The sequence below is a fragment of the Amphiprion ocellaris genome, chromosome 21 (genome assembly GCF_022539595.1).
Source record: "Amphiprion ocellaris isolate individual 3 ecotype Okinawa chromosome 21, ASM2253959v1, whole genome shotgun sequence".
NCBI lineage: Eukaryota > Metazoa > Chordata > Actinopteri > Pomacentridae > Amphiprion > Amphiprion ocellaris.
This window is the reverse complement of record NC_072786.1, coordinates 6,345,469-6,367,242: the sequence shown is the minus strand read 5'-3', so window position 1 is coordinate 6,367,242 and position 21,774 is coordinate 6,345,469. Positions and strand designations below refer to the sequence as shown.

At 39.1% G+C, this 21,774-nt stretch overlaps 1 protein-coding gene across 5 annotated transcripts in view; it reads left to right on the top strand.

The window, feature by feature from the left end:
• waslb (WASP like actin nucleation promoting factor b) overlaps nt 1–21,086 on the top strand; it is a 32,405-nt gene extending 11,319 nt beyond the window's left edge. The window contains exons 4-12 of one of the 5 annotated variants that reach the window (XM_035957244.2): nt 227–323; nt 2,223–2,246; nt 7,318–7,501; nt 10,156–10,198; nt 14,582–14,735; nt 15,014–15,031; nt 15,765–16,312; nt 16,411–16,519; nt 18,241–21,086. In XM_035957244.2, coding sequence (XP_035813137.2) covers nt 227–323; nt 2,223–2,246; nt 7,318–7,501; nt 10,156–10,198; nt 14,582–14,735; nt 15,014–15,031; nt 15,765–16,312; nt 16,411–16,519; nt 18,241–18,302 — 1,239 coding nt within the window. In that variant the 3' untranslated portion in view covers nt 18,303–21,086. Of the gene's footprint in view, nt 1–226; nt 324–2,222; nt 2,247–4,272; nt 5,737–7,317; nt 7,502–10,155; nt 10,199–14,581; nt 14,736–15,013; nt 15,032–15,764; nt 16,313–16,410; nt 16,520–18,240 lie in introns of those variants that run through there. The other 4 variants (XM_035957245.2, XM_023290249.3, XM_035957246.2 and 1 more) reach the window with 4 other exon arrangements.
• Nucleotides 21,087–21,774: the final 688 nt, after the last annotated feature.

The window sequence follows — 21,774 nt, the reverse complement described above, 5'->3', positions numbered from 1 at the left end:
GAAAATGTAGCTGTGTGTCACATCTAAAGATTTTCACATGACAAGACCCCATGTCTAGCAAACATCTTGCTGGTAGGTGCAGTGACTCCAGCAGACCATGAAGTATTTGACACCACTGATTGATGCCATAACGCTGAGACTGGTCACTGTAGACGCATTGAGGAAAGTAAGTTTGGAGATTCGGTTATGAAAGAAACCAAATTTCAGTTGTTTTGTGTGTTGACAGACATGCCAAGTGGGTCTGAACTTCGCCAACGAGGAGGAGGCCAAACGTTTCCGAAGCAATGTGACAGAACTAATCGGGAGAAGACAGAGGAAAACCGGTACCATCTTACCGCCGCTGCTCACCTACTCACAAACCTAACTAATGATCTAACTTGCTCCAAAAATGACATGATTAGCAAATATATTATCTTGTGATCAAAGCAATCAGATGCTTTTTTTAAACCTTATTTCAAGCCAAATCGTCTCTCTGCAGTTTATTTAACAACTGTTGTAAGTGATTTTGGCTTGACATTAACTGACCAGTGGGAGCACAAGATCAAATTCATTTCTAAACTTGTCATTTTTGACTCAACTACACAGAACTGGGCAAAAAAGTCAGAATTTCAGTACATAAGGCACTGGAATGATGAGAGCTATATTTTGAGTCAATTGAAAGTTGAGGATTTTTTGCCTGGGTCTGTTCACCTCACTGTGTCATCTTCTGTTCCTCTCCACATCTACAATCCTCTTCTTTTTTTCAGCTGTTGGTAACACATCAACAACGACAGACTTCTGTCTTACTAATGATAGAAATCACATTAAAAAAAGAATCATCTTTAAAGCTGTCAAATCAGAGGTTTCCTAAATTTGGTGCTGCAAGAAACCCTTTCAAATACTTTGATAGAAACTGAAATTGTTGGTGCTTTTCTCCAGTTAAAGCAGGGGTGTTAAACTCACCTTAGTTCAGGGACCATATTCAGCCCAGTTTGGTCTGAAATGTGCCAGACCAGTAAAATCACAGCATAATAACCCATAAAAAACAACAATTCAACATTTTTCCTTTGTTTTAGTGCAAAAATGTTCACATTTAAGGAATTATCTTTTTACAAAACATTATGAGCAACTTAAAATTTCTTCAGAAAAATAAGTTACCTTTCAGCATAATTATGCCTCAGTTTATTATTTACACATTACAACTTACAGATCACAATTTTTTTTTTTTTTTTTAACAGAACCCGCTTAATGCAAACAATATATTTTAGGCACATTTTTAAAGACACGAGACAAGTACAATGATCAAATATCCTTACTTTGGTTTGAATTTGCATAATTTTTGCAACACACTGTACATCACATATGAATAGTGGAGTGAGTAGTTCCCAATTTAGCAATTCTTCTCTTTTATTTGATTATTTATGCATTTTTTAAAAGCACAACTTTCAGCTATATTTAGGTTTCATAGGGTTAATTTAAAATGCTTCATCAAGAGTGCTTATAAGTGTTTTTTTACAGCACCAACAACGATTAGACTTTTAGAAATTAGAAATTTTAGCTGCATTTAAGTCTTCTTGTACATTCTGTCTGATCTCAAAATGAGCATCCACAGCCATGCAGATGCCATCGTAAATTTATGATTGACTCCTCATCCTGAACTCGTATCATCATCTGCTTGATCAAAACCATCCATCCACCTTCTTCCTTTTCTGCCGGTCGTTTCCTGGCCTTTCCGATGGATTGTTCTCTTTCATCTTTTCCCTCTGCATTGGGTGCATAATCTACAAGGCTTCTTCTGGAAACACCAAGCCATTAGTATTTTGAAGCGTGTGTGTGTTTGTGTTGAGCTCTGCAGAGTAACCCTCCTTAATTAACAGCCTCTGTGCTTCTACCAGCTCTGTTTTATGTACTAGTGTTTGTATATTTTGTCGTCTAATATGAGATAGAAAGAATTTTTATTGAGGCTTTTGTATGTTTGAACATATGTGTGGATGCAGTGTTAGCTGTGGTGTGTGTGTGATTGACGTCTCCTAAACACACTAACGGATCATTTTGCTTGGCAATTTATTTCTGAATAACTTTCCGTTCTTTGCAGCACATGCACAATCCCGCCGAATCCTGCCCTCAAAATACAAACCAACTTTCTTACCTCTGTACATCTGGCGCACTTTCAGTCGCTTCTTATTAACACAACCCGCTACTTGGAGCAGGATTGTAATGATTTAATTTGTCTGTGTTCACAGAGAAGAGACGCGACCCTCCAAATGGTACGTTTTCCACTGTTTACTAAAGAGATAATCAGGGAAAAAAAGTGTAAAACCAGAGTCAAACCTGTGTCTGATGGTTTTTAGAAAACATTTGTGACAATCTGCTCACTTTGACGGGCGGGTAGAGTTTCTGGATGATTTCTTTTAAGTAGGAGACACCAACAATCTGGCATCGAAGGATATATAGAAAGACCTTTTAACATCTAAATCAACAGCTGTTTCCTAATTCCATATTGCAAACTAGCTTCCAGCAAGTTTCAGTCACATTAGAGAGATAAACATGCTTAAAAATAATTTAGTGTGAACACTTTAGTGCTGCAATACAAATCTAGGAGCTGCTTATATCAGGAAAATGCTTGTGAACGATAGTAAAACATAAATATAAATCATTTCATGTCATTTTAAGTTAGCGATGTGTTAGTTTAAAGAAGGTAAAAATTGGTCATTATTTGGATGTTAACAGCAAAAAGTAGTAAATGCCTAGCAAGTGCAAGCAGTAAATAGCATTAGCAGTTACTTTGTAGTATGGAATCAGGTCACCACTGTTTGTTCTGCCTCTTATTTTCAATCTCAGAAAGAATAATCGTAAAAGACCTTAAAAGCATCAACAGCCTTTCCAGCAGTAGATACACACAAACTCCATCTGCATATTTCCTGCCAATCCAATCCAATGAACTGCTTTGTTAATTATAATTGTGGCTCACAGTCATAGTTGGAATCCGGAGGAACTGAAACTTCAACTTCCTAATAGCAGTACTATGTGATTACATCAAGTATGACGTGATGTCAGAGTCTTGTAATGGAGTCCTGCCCTTTGTGGCATCATTCTGCCACTCATTAATGGTGCGATGACTAAACAGATGTTTGTGGATGTGTGCACGCTTGGTTTTTTGGACGCACCTCAAAGCAGAAGACAGCAGGGGCAGGAGATGAACTGGTTTTGGACTGACAGGCTGCACGATGTGACCCAGCTGGCTTATTAGTATCTGTGTGTGTGCAGCCATGTAGAGGTGTAAACGATGGAAATGACATGTTTTAGCATTTAGCTGATGCTGATGTTTTTTGCTTTGGTCTGATGCTATAAATCAGGGGTGTCAAACATGCGGCCCGCGGGCCAAAGCCGGCCCTCCAGAGGGTCCAATCTGGCGCATGGGACGACTTTGCAAAGTGTAAAAATTACAGAGAAGATATTAACTACAAATTGTAAATTTGTAAAGCTATAAGTTTAAAATAATTTCTAGACCATGACAAGTTGTTTGGATCATAAAGTAAATACTGGATTGCACATTGTTCTTTTGTCATTTTGTGTCTCATTTTTGTAATATTTTGTCTTGTCTTTGTTGTTTTTTTGTCTTTTTGTGTCTGACTTTTGTCATTTGTCTCATGTTTTTGTCGTTTTGTTTCCTTTTTGTCTCACTTGTGTTTTTTGTCTTATTTTTGTCATTTTTTAAAAAAAATTTTTGTCTTGCTTGTGTTGTTAGTCTACTTTTTGCTGTTTTGTTTCTCGCTTTTGTCATTTTTGGCCTTGTTTGTGTCATTTGTGTAATGTTTTTTGTCTCGTCATTTGTGGGGGGGTTTTGCCACTTTGAGACTTTTTGGACATTTTTTTTGTCTTTTTTTTGTTTTGTTTCATGTCATTTGATTCATTTTTTTGTCGTTTTATGTCTCGTTTTTGTCAGTTTGCGTCAGATTTTTGTAGTATTTTGTCATGTTTTTGTTGTTTTTTGTCTTTTTTTGTCTGACTTTGGTCATTTTGATCATAAAGTAAAATACTATATCATTCAGTTCCAGATACCTGTGACTAAACTTTTTGTGTCTTTGTAGATACTCTGTGATCTGTAAGTTGCACTTTTTTGCACTGAAACAAAGGAAAAATTTGGAATTGTGGTTATTTATAGGTTATTACGCTGTTTATTTACTGGTCCGGCCCACTTGAGATCAAACTAGGCTGAATGTGGCCCCTGAACTAAAATGAGTTTGACACCCCTGCTATATACGGTCATCCACAACACAATTAAACATTCCTAAACTACTATATATAATTTAGAGGTGGATAGGAACCTATTTTGAACTAAAGATGGATTTTAGTTGCAGCCAGGAGTCTGATTTTTGACTTGGCATCGTTTTTCTCTCATGTTGCTTCGCTAAGATGACAGTTGGACAGGAGATATGAAACTGAAGCGATTTGAAAGGAACCTGTTGCACGTACGTCAGCCTAAATATGCATTTGTATATGAATGTTCACACCAGTTTCTCTCTTGGATTAGTCATGCATGGTTTCAGTTTCTCAAGAAGCACATGTTAGTGTGCAGATTGTCTCATTTCCTTGTCCTCCCACAGGAATATCTCCTCTTGGTCTCATTTCCCATCACTGCATAATCGCTGTCATCTCTAGTCTGTTTTTTTTCTACTCTGCCCTTACCAACTCGACCTCAAGCGCCCTTTCTCCTCATCTCTTCTGTTAATCTGTCTCAATTTCCCTATTTTCTCCCTCTTTTTCCGTCACCCTGCCTTTCCCACTCTTTCTTTCACCCCACTGGTTCGTCATGTTTCAGAACCCCCAGAGATTAATGTGGGGATTATGCCATGGTTGAGTTTTAGTGGTTACGTAAAAAATCCATCCCTAAATCCAGAATAATTTGCCGGGATTAGATCCATTTGTGTGTTTTGCGGGGAAAGGGAGGAGGTGGGTGGAGAAACGGGCACGGCGAGCCAATGCAAGCGTTTTAATCTAACAGCGGGGAATAGAGGAGGATGAATTAACTTTGGATGCTGGCTGGGTGGCTCTTTTCTCCTCCTAGGGCATTGCTGGATGTCTGCTTTTGCAGCTCAGACAGAGTGAATATCGACTCCACCTGATGAGGAAGTTGCTTCGGTAGCGTCCTCATCCATAAGAAGGTGGTATATTTTTGTACTGTTCGGAAAGTCTTGGATCTCAGCTTTCAGCAAAACACCTTTGAAGACTGGAATCATATCTGAAACAAACCAAGACAAGACGTGGATTTTCTTTCCCGGTTGGAGTTAAGAACTTCTCTTTGGGTCAATTCCACCTGAAGATCTTCTACATTTGCTTCGTGCCAGAACTAGATCTCCATCTCTCATGCCAAACCATCAACTACGATGATGTTCTGCACCACCTTTCTGTCGGCTCCCTCTGAGGAACTTAACTGTGAGGGTAGTGGAGGAGGAGGAGCAGCTGTAGGAGGTGGAGGTTTGGGCCCTGGTGGCTGCCTGTCATCCTTACACTGCCTGGTTCTCCCTCAGGACGAACTGTACCCGTCTCTCTCCGACCCCACTGCCCGGCTCTCCATTTGCGCCGAAGAGCGAGCTTGCAGCCTGGTCGGCAAAATGCTCTTAGACGTCAGCATGACCACCTGCGGAGCACCAGACAGAGGGTGTATCTGGGACAGGGTGAGGAGGCGACGCAGCCGGTCGGCCTCACCTTCGCCAAGCAAAACCCCCAAAAGCCCCTGTAGTGAGGGTGTCGGAGGTATGTGCTTCAGCTGGATTAGTGATGGTTAGAAAACAGGACAGAATACGTTCTGTCAAACTTAGAGAGAAACATGGAGAAAACGCTTGTGATATTGTGCAAATCCGGTGGTGGACGTCCTTTCTTGTTGATGTAAATTCAGTGTTTATGTGTTGTACGGTACAGATTGTTGTTGCGTGTCGCATTATGATGTTGACTTATGGGATTTGTGGGTCGGCCTGCATGGCGTCATCCAGTCCAATTCCTTTTCATAGATTGAAAACGAAAGCAGAGTCATCCTCTTCCCTTTATATATGTGTGTGTGTGTGTGTGTGAGTGTGTGTGTGTGAGTGTGTGAGTGTGTGTGTGTGTGTGTGTGTGTGTGTGTGTGTGTGTGTGTGTGTGTGTGTGTGTGTGTGTGTGTGTGTGTGTGTGTGTGTGTGTGTGTGTGTGTGTGTGTGTGTGTGTGTAGTTAAAATGCAATGTAATGTGTATTTAATTAATGTTTTGTTAGTTTGGTAACTCATTTTCATTTCTTAATTCTCATGGCAAAGCCTCCTTTTATGTACACTACTGTTCAGAAGTTTGGGGTCACGTAGAAATGTCCTCATATTTGAAAGTAAATCATTTTTTTCAATGAATATAACATTAAATGAATCAGACATCCAACCTAGACATTGTTAATGTGGTAAATGACTATTCTAGCTGGAAACAGCTGATTTTTAATGGAATATCTCCATAGCGGTACAGAGGAACATTTCCAGCAACCATCACTCCTGTGTTCTAATGCTACATTGTGTTAGCTAATGGTGTTGAAAGGCTAACTGATGATTAGAAAACCCTTGTGCAGTTATGTTAGCGCATGGATAAACGTGTGAGTTTTCATGGGAAACATGAAATTGTCTGGGTGACCCCAAACTTTTGAATGATAGTGTAGGTTAAGTAAATAGAAGAATATCTATTGACAGTTTGGTCGACTGATTGAGGCATGCGTCACCAGTAAAAGTGCACTCACTTAAGAATGAATGGGAACGCAGAATGGATGTCGTAAAAGATAGTAGGTCACAGAACTGACTAAACAAGTTGCACAACAAGCTTCCATATCTCAGAGACGCTGTCAGTCCTAAATAGACTTGCTTAGTATCAGCGTTCAGTCTTAACCGTTGCTGTGATTTAGTTAGAATAACCTGTCAGTAATACATTAAATACTATATACAGTATATACAGTTCTAAGCCTCTTTTCTCACGGACAGATTTTTAAAAAAACATGCTCTTCATGTCATCTCTGCACCACACAAAGTCTGTAATAGTCATTAAATAATGGATTACATAATTAAAAGGACATCACTGGCCTGGAAAATTCTCATGCTCAGATTTCCATATGGAGTCGGAGCAATTTATCATGTTTTATGACTTGTTAAACACTTTTACGTGTTTCCGTTTTAGTATAAAGAAAGTATTTGCATTGAGTGTATAAAAATACTTCATAAGTGTCTTTGAAAACCCCACAACTCATTTTGTCTCAGTTTTTTTCTCAATAAAACTGTCCTATGTGCTGTTGTGCAAACTATAACTTCAGTACCGTCTCCATCAATTTTCCAGGACCTACGTTGCCCATGGCCACTGTGGACATCAAAAACCCAGAGATCAACAGTGTTCAGCGTTACCATAACAACTCTCAGGTGAACAACATCGTGCACTCTTCCTTCCAGAAGAGGGAGAAAAAGGGCAAAGGGAAGAAGAAGAGGTTGACGAAGGCAGACATCGGCACGCCGAGCAACTTCCAGTGAGTCACCGCAGACACTAACAGGGTCGGGTTTGTTTCAGCTGATGGATAAACACTGACCTCAGTGTTGGTTTGTGGGTTTTTGTTTAGATTGTTTTTCTCAGACTCCTTCAATTTAGATATTTACGGTTTTTGCTGAACATGCATCTTGCCACTCTGAGTCACAAAAATCATTCTGGTTTGCGTACAGACCCATAACTGAAGCATATTGGGAGCTGCACAGAACAGTATAAAGTCCTGTGCATGTGGCACTTAACCTGTAGGTGGCGCTACAGCCGTGTAATGGGCTTAAAAATTAAAACTCTGGTCATGATTTTCACTTAAAATATGTAGCATTTTACAATACTCCAGCATGGACCCGTTTATTTCCACTTATTTGCAGAAATATCCAGATGTAGTAGCCATTTCCTCTTGCTGTATTTCATTATGAAAATACCACGTTTGGTCAACCTTTTTAACATTTAATCAGTAGCAATATAAGCTATTGTAGTTATCAGCAACTGCTCTTTGACTAGTTTGAATTCCAAATCAACATGACCACGTAACTGGTAACACTGCTAACCCTAACCCGGCCTCTCCAACCTAGCCACAAAGGATCCATCCGGCTTAAATCACAGATTATAAGAGCTTTCTTCAGAGGTCATTGGATGAAAATTTAAAAAATAAAAAGTCTTTCTTATGAAACATTGTTTTGTTTCATTCCGTTAAGTGATATCTGTCTATCTTTAGCTCTAATTTGTTAAGAAGGTACGCCTTTGACATCCATCTATCAAGATGAGGTGTAATCCAGAATCAGCAGCAGCCCTTTTATATTGATGATTTGTCTTTGTATTTATTATATATTTTATTAAATGATTTCCAGTTTGTTTTTTTCTCAGTTACATGACTATTTATCTTATGCCACTTTTTGTTTATGTGTTTATTTATTTAGTATTTATTGTGAATTGCGTGTTGTTTTGTTACAGCACTTAATCTTGTCTGGATTTCCTAAATTTATTTGAGGAAGCAATAAATCTTAGTCCAAAGTGTCCCTCTCCTGACATTTCTTTACTTATTTATCTCAGATATTAAACTTAAAGGATATAAAAAGCACAGTTTATTTTATATATATTCTAAACTCCCTCTGTTGTTATTCTAACTTTAACCACAAGTTTACAAATTCATATTTACCTTCCCTATAGACGTCAACCCTAAACTTAAATAAGATTGTTAGAAACTGAGCTCTCTTTCGTCTCCAGCTGTGGACGTCCCTCCACCGCTCTGTCTTCTTTTCCGACTCGGGAGCTAACAATGTACCAGCACTTAGCTCACCAAGTAAAGAGGCAGGCTTTGGGAGGCCGTTAATGCTGTTCTTTGACCTGTCCTACGGTTGATTAATTAATCACAGACCTTTTGTTATTATTATTGATTACCAAAACCTTTTTAACATAAAGCTTTTTTACTTATCTTATGGTTAGCCCTTCTCTCTTCTCCCTGTTAAACAATTTTTATTACCAAAAAAAGCAATAGCAGTTTTGGCTAGAAAGGTAGAGATAACTCAGAAGTGTTTTCCTTGCAGTTTAACAGTTATTAAGCGATAGATCATACAAAAAGAAAAAAACACAACTTCTATTTTTTGGTTACTTATATTAAATTAAGAAAACCTGGAATCCTCATGTTTTTTGATTGATCAGTTAGACTAAATTAGGTGTTTCTTGTATTAGAAAACAAATGATGATGCCACCTACCATTTATATTTCACTAAGTAGAATTTGTTATTGTTTCCACACCTGGCTTTATCTGTGTAAACACAGCCTGCAGTTCAGCCAAGTTCAGATTGAAAGTTCCTGAATTTTTGTCATCTTGGAGGGTTTTTTTGCTAATTTTTAAATGTGACGTGTAGAATCTAGTGATGTCAATGAAATATCACAACTTTTAGCTCAGATTTGACTCATTTTTCTGACTGAACAGCACGACACAGATTAGTAGTTTAAATACTGTTGGAAAGTTGAGAAGCAACAGTTTCATTCTCCAATTATTAAAAGATAACATGCCTTTCAAACCTGCTGGATTAGGATTTGGGGGTTTTAGGGGTTTAAAAATATCTACATTTCATTTCTAACTACTCATGATGTTAATTCTTGATATCCATTTTTAATTTCTTACTAACGGAATCGTACTTTGTAGATCGATGGTGAAAACTAAATTGCTACTCGTCCGCCTTACTCGTTAAATGTTAAGGAAGCTTTTGAGGAGGAGATGCTACCTCGGTGTATTCTGGTTTAACTGGTCTTTCGCACACAACAGGAACAGTGTATTAAATGTATTTGAAGTCAAAGGTAGGGGTCTGATGAGGACAGAATCTTTTAGAAACTACAACACAAGAGCTTTGTGTTTGAAGGGTTTTCAGTTGCTTATGGAAATACGACATACTGACCCAGAGCTGGTGAACTTGTGCGTGTGGTGTTGCATTAATCCAGGCTGTTTATATTCAGAGTGCAATCCTGTGTGAGATAAATACTGCAGAAAGCGTCAGTTGCAGTTCTCGTAATGTTTGGTTAGACATTGAAGGTTACTAATGGACGACCTGGTTAGCAACACATGTGTCCCTCTCTGTCCAGCTCTCCTTTTTACCACATCATATCTCATATTCTTTCTCTTTTTTTCTCCCACAGGCACATTGGGCATGTAGGATGGGATCCAAACACAGGCTTCGATGTAAGTATTTATTTACCCTAATGTCAGTGCTTGTTTGTCTCGGTGTGTCTGCACATGTCGGAGTGTGTGACTTCTAAAACCTTCTTCAAACTTGGCCCGTCGCCTCTCAGTTTGTCAGTCAGGACTCCACCTTCCAGGCAGATTTTTCAAATTTAATATCGGCTCCGAAATATTAAGCTGAGCTGCGTGTCCCGAGTCATCAGAAACGTTACACAAGGAGATTTCGGAGGGAACAGAATCGACCTGCATCTGCATAATCCATGGACTCATTCCCAAAAAGCATCATCAGTAATTATGCCGGATTCTGCGTGACGGCTTGGAGATCACACAGGTCAGCGGACTTACTCTGGCTATAAATGAAAAAATGAAGTTGAGATGATTTTGGTTTGAAGGTAATGCTTTCAAGGACTTAGACTGATTTTAACAGGTGACGTCAGTCTATCTCGGGGTTTTAAAGACGGGGATTCACGAAAGCATGAGAGATAAGTTTTACAGTCTTACCAGCTATATGCACCTATGTCTTTTCCATCATTAGCACCCAGAAACTGTAGATAAAGTAAAAACTGCTTTTTTTTAAGTAAAAGTTAAGAGCTTCAGCGTAATCTCACTTTTTTTTGAGAAGTTGAGTTTTATAATGGAACACTAAAATAATATTTAAAGTAGCACAGACTATATTATCAATAATTCAAAGGTCAGTTTGCAGAGTCCTTAAAGGAGTCATTAAGTAACCTCTTTCAAGATGAAACCTGAAGACAAAAGTGGCACAACCAAAGCAAAAACAAAACCCACTTTTTTTTAACTTGTCTGTTAATTAAATGAGAAAGAGACATGACTCATACGTCCACAAGGCAAATACATTTCTCCAAAAGTATAGTATTTCACTTCTATGATGTGTTTTCTCTTCATTTTTTATAAAAGACTGATACTAGACAGCCTAATTTGCCTCCTAAAGTTTGTAAATTGGGTATCATTAACTCTTCCATTCACAGATAATAACCCCAGCAGCTGAGATAAAAACCGTTAGAGCTGATTCGATAATCTTGGGTAAACATTATCTGCCCTCCAAGAGACAAAGGTAAACTGATTCAGGTGCAGATAGACTTGGGACACTCCTTTATTGTTTTGTGACAGAGCCAATAACGCATGCCTTTTACATTTCTAGAACAAATTCTATTCTAATCGTTGCTGATAAAATGCTTTTATGAAGACTGACAGGTGTAGAATAATACTGGATAAGCTTTTTTTTATTCCTGATTTTCTCTTGTGAAACCAGTCTGATCTGGGAATTTTCTTGGCCCAAGAGTTCTTATCAATGCTTAAATTAAAATCCTGCTGCCATATAAGCCTGAGGTTCTTACAATAATCCCACTTCTAGTTATTTTTTATATAGCATGGTAGCTGACGTCGTTAGTTTAGATTCAAATACTTATATAATACATGACGGTGGGAGAATATGCTGTTTAAAAAGTGAGCATTGATGCACCATCGCAACCTAAACGCCTCATCTAGACACAGGACACATGTCCAAAAATAATTTTATTTTGCTATTATGCTTGATCTCTTTGTAATCTGTGCTAAAAATGACAGGCAATAAGAAATAACGAAAGAGCTGAAGGAGGAACTCTGAACAAATGTGTTGTAATCAACGTAGACACCACTAGGTGGCAGCATAATGGCTCATATTCTGCTCTGATTTTCAGCTATTTCAGATTGTTGGCTAGAAATGTCTCCCCAGAACCATCTATAACGTCACAGAAAGTTCACCCTCACGTTCGCTTTTTGATTGAATCGGTGGATTTTATTTCTAAAAGTCCAACTCAGGCCAGTTGATCCTGCTTTGTCAAATCTTAACTGAACCAAACTCCCGACATGTCAGTCACACAATGTGTTACTAAGCTGCTGAGCTCATACACACAGCTTAACACGAGGACGGTCACATCATATATAGAGCCAGGGATCGTGTGTGTGTTCGAACATGAGGGATTATGAGCTGCAAAGTCACTCTGCTATAGTCAGTATGTTTACTGATTTGAGGAGCCCAAAGTCGGTGGAGATGTCATGTCATGTGAATCGGGAGAATATTATTAGATTCCCCCCTTTGGCACAATATTTATTTTCTTGTATCTGAACTGCTTTGTCATGGTTGCTGACTGAATCCAAACCTCTGATAATCAGTTCTGCCCATCAAGGAAATGTGTCTGTAATGATGATTTCACAGAAAATTGTTATGCTTTTCTGATAATGGCTTCATTTTTCAACCCTGTTACATCACATTTTATGCTTCCAAGTTCTTAAATGTTAGACTTCCTTGCTTTTAAAAAAAAAAAATCTCTTTTTATTCCATGAAGAGGTCAGCAGATGCACAATTTCTTAGAAACATGCACTGCAAACTGCTTTTCAGTTTTGTAAACGAACAGAGATACGGAATGAGTATATAAAAATAATAAAAATAAAACACATACATACATGCAAGGAAAAGAGAAAAACAAAAAAACCCCAAATATATTATGTCATTTAAAGTCTGATCTATATGGGCTGATAAACTCAATCCAACTATTCCAACACTTCTCAAACGTATCTGTCTTGAATCTCAGAGGAAACGTTACTTTCTCCTTTACATAAATATCATGCTCCACATTGAACCAGTCTTCTGTCGAAGGTGAGTTCTGACGTAGCTGTATTCCATTAGAATAAATTAAAATCTTTTTTTTATTCTTTGGGAATATTGGTCAGCTAAAACAAGACATTTCATGTCATATATTGAGCGGTCATTAATAAATGTTGTTGGCCCACCGTATTCACAGTGATAGAACACATACTGTGTTTAACCTTCTGAACTCAAAGCAGAGTCCTGGTGTTTTATACTCCTGTTACATTTTACCCACTGTGGCCTCATTTTTCCCTATAATATAAAGTCCTGGACTTCTATAGAAACTACACAACCATAGTTAGAAGTAGAGAGAGCTTAAAATGTCCTCTGTATGCCATAAAACATAAAAAAGAATAAAAGTTGAATTTATTTGGATATTTGTTTTACAAAAAATGGAATTAACATGTCAAAAATTCCCCCAAGTGGCGCAACTGCTGGAAAACATAATGGCACTTTATAATATAGATATTTCAGTACTTTTTTGTACCAGAACTTTCCTCCTGTCTGTGTAAAAGCAGCCTGCATTTCAGCCAAATATCCCTGAATTTTTGCCATGTGACTGTTGTTTACTAATGGCGTCACGCTTGCTCTGAGGAGCGCAGAGTTTTTAGGCTTTCACAGAATCTGGGTCATGCAAAGAATTATGAATAAAGAGTGATATTGATGAAAAATCTGGATTATTTTCATGACACAACAGTGCATTACAGATGAATAGTTAGAGCACCATCAGAAAGTTGAAAATCAGATAACACTTTCTGGCCCTGATAAACTGGGAGTTTTTGGTGATTTTGGGTTTGGTTTTTTTTTTTTTCAGTAACAAATTCAGTAGCAGGTTTTGGAGTTCAGATGGTTAATACAATGGTTTGATGGCTTCTCATTGCATTATCATTCTTAGATTATCAATGTGGCTGCACAGTGGCTCGGTGGTTAGCACTGTATGTAGCCCTGTGATAGACTGTAACCTGTCCAGAGTGTCCCCTGTCTTCACCCTAAGTCAGCTGGGATAGATGTATAGATAATAGATTATTAATATGCATTTCATTATACAGTATTACCTAGTGAACATCTACAGTGTTGGTTTCTGCCTCTACAGCCGTACATAACCCAGTTTATGTGGCAGAATTTTATTATTTCCTCTCAGAAATCACTCTCCTGCCTCCAACTGGTCCAGAACGCACCTGGTTTTAACAGACGACATCACATCTAACCTATTCTGGCTTCTCTGCATTGACTCCCTGTCCGTTTTAGAATTGATTTTAAGATTTTGCTGATCACTAAAAATGATCAGGCCTTGCCCCTGGCTGTATTTTAGACATGTTAACCCCATATGTCCCTGCAGCAGCCTTAAATCCAAGGGTGACCGGGCCCCTCGGCTTTGGAACGGCCTGCCTGAGGAGATAAGGCTTGTTGAATCAGTAACTTCTTTTAAATCACTTCTAAAAACCCACTTTTATAGACTTGACTTCAAGTAAAGTTCTGTTTTGTTTCTCTGTTGTCACTTTCTGCCCTTTTGTCCCTTTTAACTTTACTAACTTTTTAACTAGTGTTTAATTAGCTATCCATTCTGTACATTTTGTCTTTTTAATGTTCTGTCTGTCAAAGCACTTTGTGAATGTTCTTCTTAAAGGTGTTATACAAATACAGTTATTATATTATTATATCTTCAGTCATTTGTATCTACTGTGTGAGTGCATCTAACAAATATCATGTCTTCCTCTGTGTTATTTCTTCAGTTGAATAACTTGGACCCAGAGCTGAAGCACCTGTTTGATATGTGCGGCATCTCTGAGGCTCAGCTGAAGGACAAGGAGACCTCGAAGGTCATCTACGACTTCATCGAGAAGAAAGGAGGCGTGGAGGCTGTCAAGAATGAGCTACGGAGACAAGGTAAGAATGTCACACAGCGAGAAATGCAGCCGGTGATTTGTGTGTTTGAAAAGAGAATTAAGTTTTAACAGAACCTTTTCATTTGATTTGAGAAATTAAAAAGAGGGAAGATGCCACTGAAAAGGTGTTACTGGCTTCGGCTGCCAGATTTGGTACCTAAAATTCCAAATAAAATACAGTATGTGTGTTTTTATGGGACGCTCACCGTGTGAAAATGTGTTTAATTGGTTGGTTGTCAGTGAAAGACAATCTAACTGGTGTGGTGGTTTTATCCCCAGGTCCTCCCAGGTGGAGCGGTAGGTCTCTGTGCATGACCTGCTGTGACAGCTTACGACTGCATGTAGAGTCAAACTATCAATTCAACAGTCTCCGTAGTTACTTTGGTAGTTAAGTGTTTGCTGTTTGGCTCTTGATTCGACTTAAGTTGCTGACTCTGAGCCAGCTGGAGACGTATCGTCATGTTGGACAGATTCCCTTCTTTTCACAGTGGTACTGTCGTGCAGTGAAACTTCTTTTTGCTGTTGAACGTCTGTCTAACTCTTAACATGAAGGTTAGCAACACCTGTAAACACCTGAGCAACTTTGCATGTAAATCGACAGCATTTAGTCGTAAAAGAGCAGCAGGTTCAAAGTAGATTTGAAAAATGGATTTGAAAAGCATGTTTTAAGATGATTCTTACAAACATGGAATGGGGTTTTGAGGTTCAGTTTGAACTTGTTAACATCTAAGTTTTGAAGATTGTTGACAAAGATTTTCCTAATAATATTAACCCAGATGAGAAGCCTGCCCCCTGTGGCTGAACTTCATAACTGTATGACTCGGCACACAGCAAGAATCGGGGGGCTGACGAGCATTTTGGACTTTTGAGATGCTGTGAAATCTTTAGTGATCTTCCAACTGTTCCAGTCTGTAGTCGGTGAATGTGAGAGCTGTCTGAGATGACGTTCTTCAAAGCTTCACTGTGACCTTTGAATGATGGAAGTTTTCTGCTCTCACTCTGAGTTTTTCCTTGTTTTTTCTCTCTTCAGCTCCTCCACCTCCTCCATCCAGAGGCGGTCCTCCTCCACCACCACCCCACCACAGCTCGGCCCCTCCTCCCCCGCCTCCCGCCCGGGGCCGAGGCGCCCCGCCGCCTCCTCCCCCCTCCAGAGCTCCCGTCTCTGCGCCCCCGCCTCCCCCTCCATCACGACCAGGCATGGGCGCCCCGCCGCCTCCCCCGCCCAGCCGAGGCTCTCTCCCGCCTCCCCCTCCACCGGCCCACGCCTCGACTCCAGTCGCGCCTCCCCCGCCGCCTCCTCCGCCCTCATCCTCAACTCCATCCGGCACCGGCGTGCCTCCTCCTCCCCCTCCTCCCCCGCCGCCTCCCGGACCTCCACCCCCTGCTCCTCCGCCGTCCATGGAGGCCAATGGAGGGGACAGCGGCCCGCCGTCGTCCGGGAGCAAGTCGGCGCTGCTGAGTCAGATCAGAGAAGGAACCCAGCTGAAGAAGGTGGAGCAGAAAGAGAGGCCGGTGTCCAGCAGCACCGGCAGAGATGCACTTCTGGACCAAATCAGACAAGGAATCCAACTCAAATCTGTAAGCGTTGATTCGTCGCACACCTCTGCTCCGTTATCAGCCGTGTATCGGCGTGTTCTGACTGCTTTAACCGTGCTGCTCGTGTGTCGTCTTTACAGAGGGATGATAACACCGATTCAACACCTTCCACCCCGGCCCCGTCGGCAGGCATCGTCGGGGCCCTGATGGAGGTGATGCAGAAAAGGAGCAAAGCTATTCACTCTTCAGGTACGTACAAACACAACATTTACCACCTTATCAACTATATATAACATTATAAATTAACTAGGAAAGTTTCAAATCATTGATTTCTCTGCCAGTTAAACAGAAATTTTAACTTGGACTAGTCGACTGGAGTCAGAATTGAGCACAAATATTGTTACGCTTCGCTCAGTTTGAATGGTTATTTTCCAGTTTATTCTGGCACACCTAACATACAACCTTCATTTTATTTCTTTATTCAATATGATGCCAAACTATGCTGGTTTTTACAAAGATGTCATCTGTCCTACTTTCCATCTTGCTGGTTTACAACAGCTGAGAATTAGCCGTTTGCCCTTAACTTTCTGTTTCCTCTCATGTTCTGTAGCAAACTGCAGGAATTTATATACACTGTAATTACTAAAATAACGTCCCAGCAGAAGTTAAATTAACTTTATGTTCCATTCATTTATCAGGCACCTCAGCTTATGCTAACTGCTGCAGGGTCGCCCATCAGAAGAATTAAGAGTTAAGCCTGACTCACCTTTTGATGCTCTGTAATACAGCATCATTTGGCAAAGTGGGCATCAAATATGTGAAATCTCAGATTAAATTTCTGCCTCATTACCACGCCACTATTGTGCAGTTTGGTAAGCCTGTAAATTCATGGATCTATTACTCAAACTGTCCTTTCTGGATCATGTTGTATTAGCTCTCTTTTGTGTAAAATGACCACAACAACCTGCATTATTTTGAAGCAGGATTGTTTTGAGTCTGTCTGGATGACATTCACACTGGTTCAGTTCCATATGATATAAATTTAAACAGCCCATATTCTGGACATTTACCGGTTTATAGTTTTATTTCTGGAGTCTACTTGAGCAAGTTTACATGGTTTAATGTTTAAAAAACAATTTTTTTCCTATACTGTACATTGCTGCCGCCTCCTCTTTTGGAACCACTCTCTTCAAAACACCCAGTTTGTCCTTACTGGTCAGCAGCCTGGCAAAGACGAGTCAACGTTGGTTACATATCGTAGCCGCAAATCTCTGAGAATCAGGATGTAGCTCCAGTAGACGAGTCTCTTTCAAGGGAATAATGTTCAAACTGTGAGGAAGCTGCTCATTATTTGGGAGAATACTAAACTAGCCACTAAGTAGGCTTCATGCAAATGTGTTATATCGTAATTTAAGTAAGTAACACAGGAAAGCCTGGACTTCAAATGAGGCGTTTCAGACAGATAAGTAGCAGTTTCCCTTCTACATCCACAAAAAGCATTAACACACTAAAGAAAACCGCATTTGTGCTCTTTAAATGAAGCATTTAAGATACTTTTAAAGCTGTACTCTAGTCAAGCTAACATGAAACGGGTCACTGACTGAGCTACAAACAGCTGTGAGAAGTCTATCTGGGTTTGTTTCACGTTGAATTTGACTGGATGCTGAAGTGTGATGCTCTGAGAAGCTCACCCGCCCTCCTCAACCTTAAAAAATGCAGCAGTTACTCAACACCAGCTGCAGGCGCTCAGACTTTATGTCATTTAGGGAATGTCAGGTGACACTTTCTGTACTTCCTCATCAGTCTTGTACGTTCTCATGACTAATTTTTTCCACTTTAAGCCTCTCGGTTCAAGAAACTTTTTTTCCTGCTTGAAGGTAGTTCTTAAATAAAGTCAAAGATGATAGAAGGAGAATACTGAACTCAAAAAAAGTAGATCATCTTTTTTAAACATGCCTTCTTCTTCACAGATGAGGACGATGACGATGAAGATGATGAGGACTTTGAGGATGATGATGAATGGGACGACTAGCGATTTTTCTCAACCCCCTGGATAATCATGACACTAAAAATTGTTCTTGTCTTTCTAAAAAAAAAAAAAAAAGAAAAAAGAAATCTTTAATTTCAAAATTATAAATGTAAATGTTCTATCAATTTGCTGTATATTTTTGTTGCCTTTATGCTTTTTTTTATTAATCTGTGCAATACCTCATTTAATCTGTAAATGTTTCTCATCTTAGGTTGTTGTTCCTCTATCTTCGTCTGGACTCTGTTGGCTACATCTCAGTCTCTTATAGCAATATGTCTATATGTCTCATCTCTCATTTTAACTTTTTGCTTCTTTTTTTTTTCTCTTTCTCCTCCACCCACGTCCCCAACTCTGTTCATAACCTCCATCTGCTACTCAGCCATCTTCCATGTCTGCTGCCTCCCATCACACATGCTCCCTGCCATGTTTTCCCAGATTAACGTGCAATTTTAAATCAACGTGTCTCTTGAATCTTAGATATGAATGGGGTTTTTTTTGGTCAGTGATTGAAGGGAGGGCTTACAGGACAACAAGACAAGTTGCCAGAAAGTTTTTTTGATTAATCGTGTCATCATTGTTCGTTAGGAGGGCAAAAAAAATTAACTATTTTCATACCCTATTGCTCTGTAGTTTATTTTTACGTATTCAAATGATCCTAGTTTAGCACTCATATTTTCTTAAAGAAGAAAAAGGCTCTTTTTTGGAATATTTAGCTTCATTTGCTGTGGACTGTAAATTTGCTCCAGAGTTTGAGTCTTGTTATATTTTTGCACAGATTGAAAGAGGAGACTCGCTGCATGAATGCAGGACGTTTTCAGGTCTGCGTCATAATTGGACATACATTATGCTTTAAGTAATGACATAGAACACACGTGGACATTAAGCATTTTTTAACCGTTAACACATCACACTACATACGGTAATGGAGGTAGCCCACAGTGTTACGGCTGCCTTGTCTCTTGTGAATGTTTTTGTTTTGTCACACTACAGATTCAGTTGAATTTGTGATTTTTCTTTCTTCCTTTTCTCTCTTTATTTTTTAACATTAGCAAGCAGAGTATTAATAAATGCCTGTTTGTTTGAATCAGGTCATTCATCGTGTAAAGCTTGAGGAATAAAGACGTTTTAGTTTTACACACCTGATGCTCATAATGGGTCCATATGCAAAGTTACTGTACAGAAACAGCAGGGTTAAAGTAGTGTTCATCATGTTGTAGACATTAAATGCTGACACATTTTACGGAGAAACTTTAGATTCATGGCATTCTTCTAACAAGTATCAACATTTTCTTGACTAACTAGTACATCATGGCATAGGAATCACTTGCATAAATAACCCAGACGGTGGCTAATTATTCCCTGCAAAGACCAAACAATTATGTTGACATACACGATTCAGACTTTCTAAAAACCCCTAAAAAATATATATTATATATATTTATTTAAAGGCGGATTTGTCACAAAGGACAGCACTTTTAAACATATCAGTTATGGAAATTATGCAAAAAATCTGCTTTATTAGTAGTGAAAGATAGTTGCAATGGTAAGAAAGTAGAGCCCAACCAATGCCAATATTGACAAATCATAATATTGACGTATTGGCTGTTGAGTGTTTATATATATGAATGTTAGCGTGATATTGAAAAATGATGGGGTCATTGCATATCTCACCAACTAGTATTCAATTTAACAAGAAAACAAAGTTTGACTCTGCACCACTATCTGCTCTGCTACATGTGCTGCAGATCTTGATGACAGTATTGGAAACAGCACCCATTTTTCTGTATTATGCTTTCATATCAACACATTTCAGGACAAGATAGACAATACCTGATAATATCAATCTATCAATCAATCTGTCAGGCTCTAAAAGATATAAACTATTTGCAGCTGTTATTTCAGCAGTTAAATTATAGCCAAATGTGGAGACTTTTCAAAATTCTTACTAACCAAAGCAACACTATCTTATCTTTTGCACTAACAGTACCACAAACTGGAGAGAGACGTTTGCAATGAGGTAATATCCATCCTAAGTATGCTAATATTAGCTCACATAGTAGCTAGTTAGGCTAACGTTTGGGTCAGGTTAAGCATCATAAGACATGACTCGTTAGGGTGAAGGCAATCACATATCAGTAAGGAAACAGACAACATAGGTAAGAGGAAACGTTTACTACTTTTTTTCTGAATGCAAGGTCTCATTAAATCTTTGCACTGATGCAAAAATGTTTGCTAACTGCTAACCCTCTCACTTTGGCCTATCAAAGCTTCTCTGCGGCGGCCATTTATCTATGCAGTTAGCTCGCTATTAGCTAACTAGTAACTAAACCTCTCATTCAGGTAGGCATAAAGCTGTTGAAGTTATGACTTTTGGTCATTTAGGGTAATAGTATGTGTCGTTCTAAACCTAAAAAAAAACATGTCGCAACACTAACTTTATTGACAAGCTAATGAGCTGTGTTGCAGACATGCTACATGCTAGCACTGCTAACATACGTGTAGAAGACCCAATAAAGAAACTCATAGTGTGTCCAATAGAAGTGTCTGTGTCATCTTAAAAATTGTGTCTTGAGAGACAAATTGCCCCTTGTTTGATGTAAGAACTGACCTCTTTTGTCAAATGTTACGATACTTTTTGAGGAAATTAAAAACCTAGCCATGTTTTCGCTGATGTTAGCTTCTGTAGGTAACTTGCTAACAAGATGTTATGGACGCCAAGTCTTATCAAAGAGCCTGGACAAATAATGAACTCCTACATTGTACACTCCAATAAAAGGTTGATATTTACATACTTGGTTATTTGGGCATCTTTTACCTTCATGTCCTGTAGGGATGGATGTTTCTGAGTGTTTCTAGAATGCATAATTTCAGAAATAAAACTTTATTTGCTATAAAACTGCTGGTTTAGTTTTGCAATCAAGGCTAAGGCTCATTTAAATTATGTACAGGAAGAAGATGATCCTCCTGCACACAGACTTTGCTGCATTGTGTCTAAGAGATCACAATCTTGTCAGTCCAGTATGTAATTTGAGTATTTGTGTTTAGGGAGTCGATGAACGCAAGCCTCATCACCTGCAGGGGACAGCGAGAGATCTGATAACAGCTGAGCGGAGGATTATTACACCCCTTATCGCTACAATTTCATCTGCTGACACAGGTAGAAATGAAAACTGGGTGACTGAAGGACAAAAAGAACCCAAAACAAGTACAGTTTTTAACTCTCAATGGGAAACCATGTGTGATGCAACAGTCCTGACTTTAAATTCCAGCTGTTCCTCTCCTCTTTGGGAATCTGTTAGTAGAAATATACAGAAGGAAAGTCTTTAATTCTGTGTGGGCGAGACAGACAGACAAGGGAAGTGCTAGTATTTTTAGATGTCACTGTGCAAGAATAGACTATGTAATGACTACAACAATTCTGTGCCTTGACTGTTTATTTTTAGCAAATGTCCTCATCATCTGACCCTGTATCAGT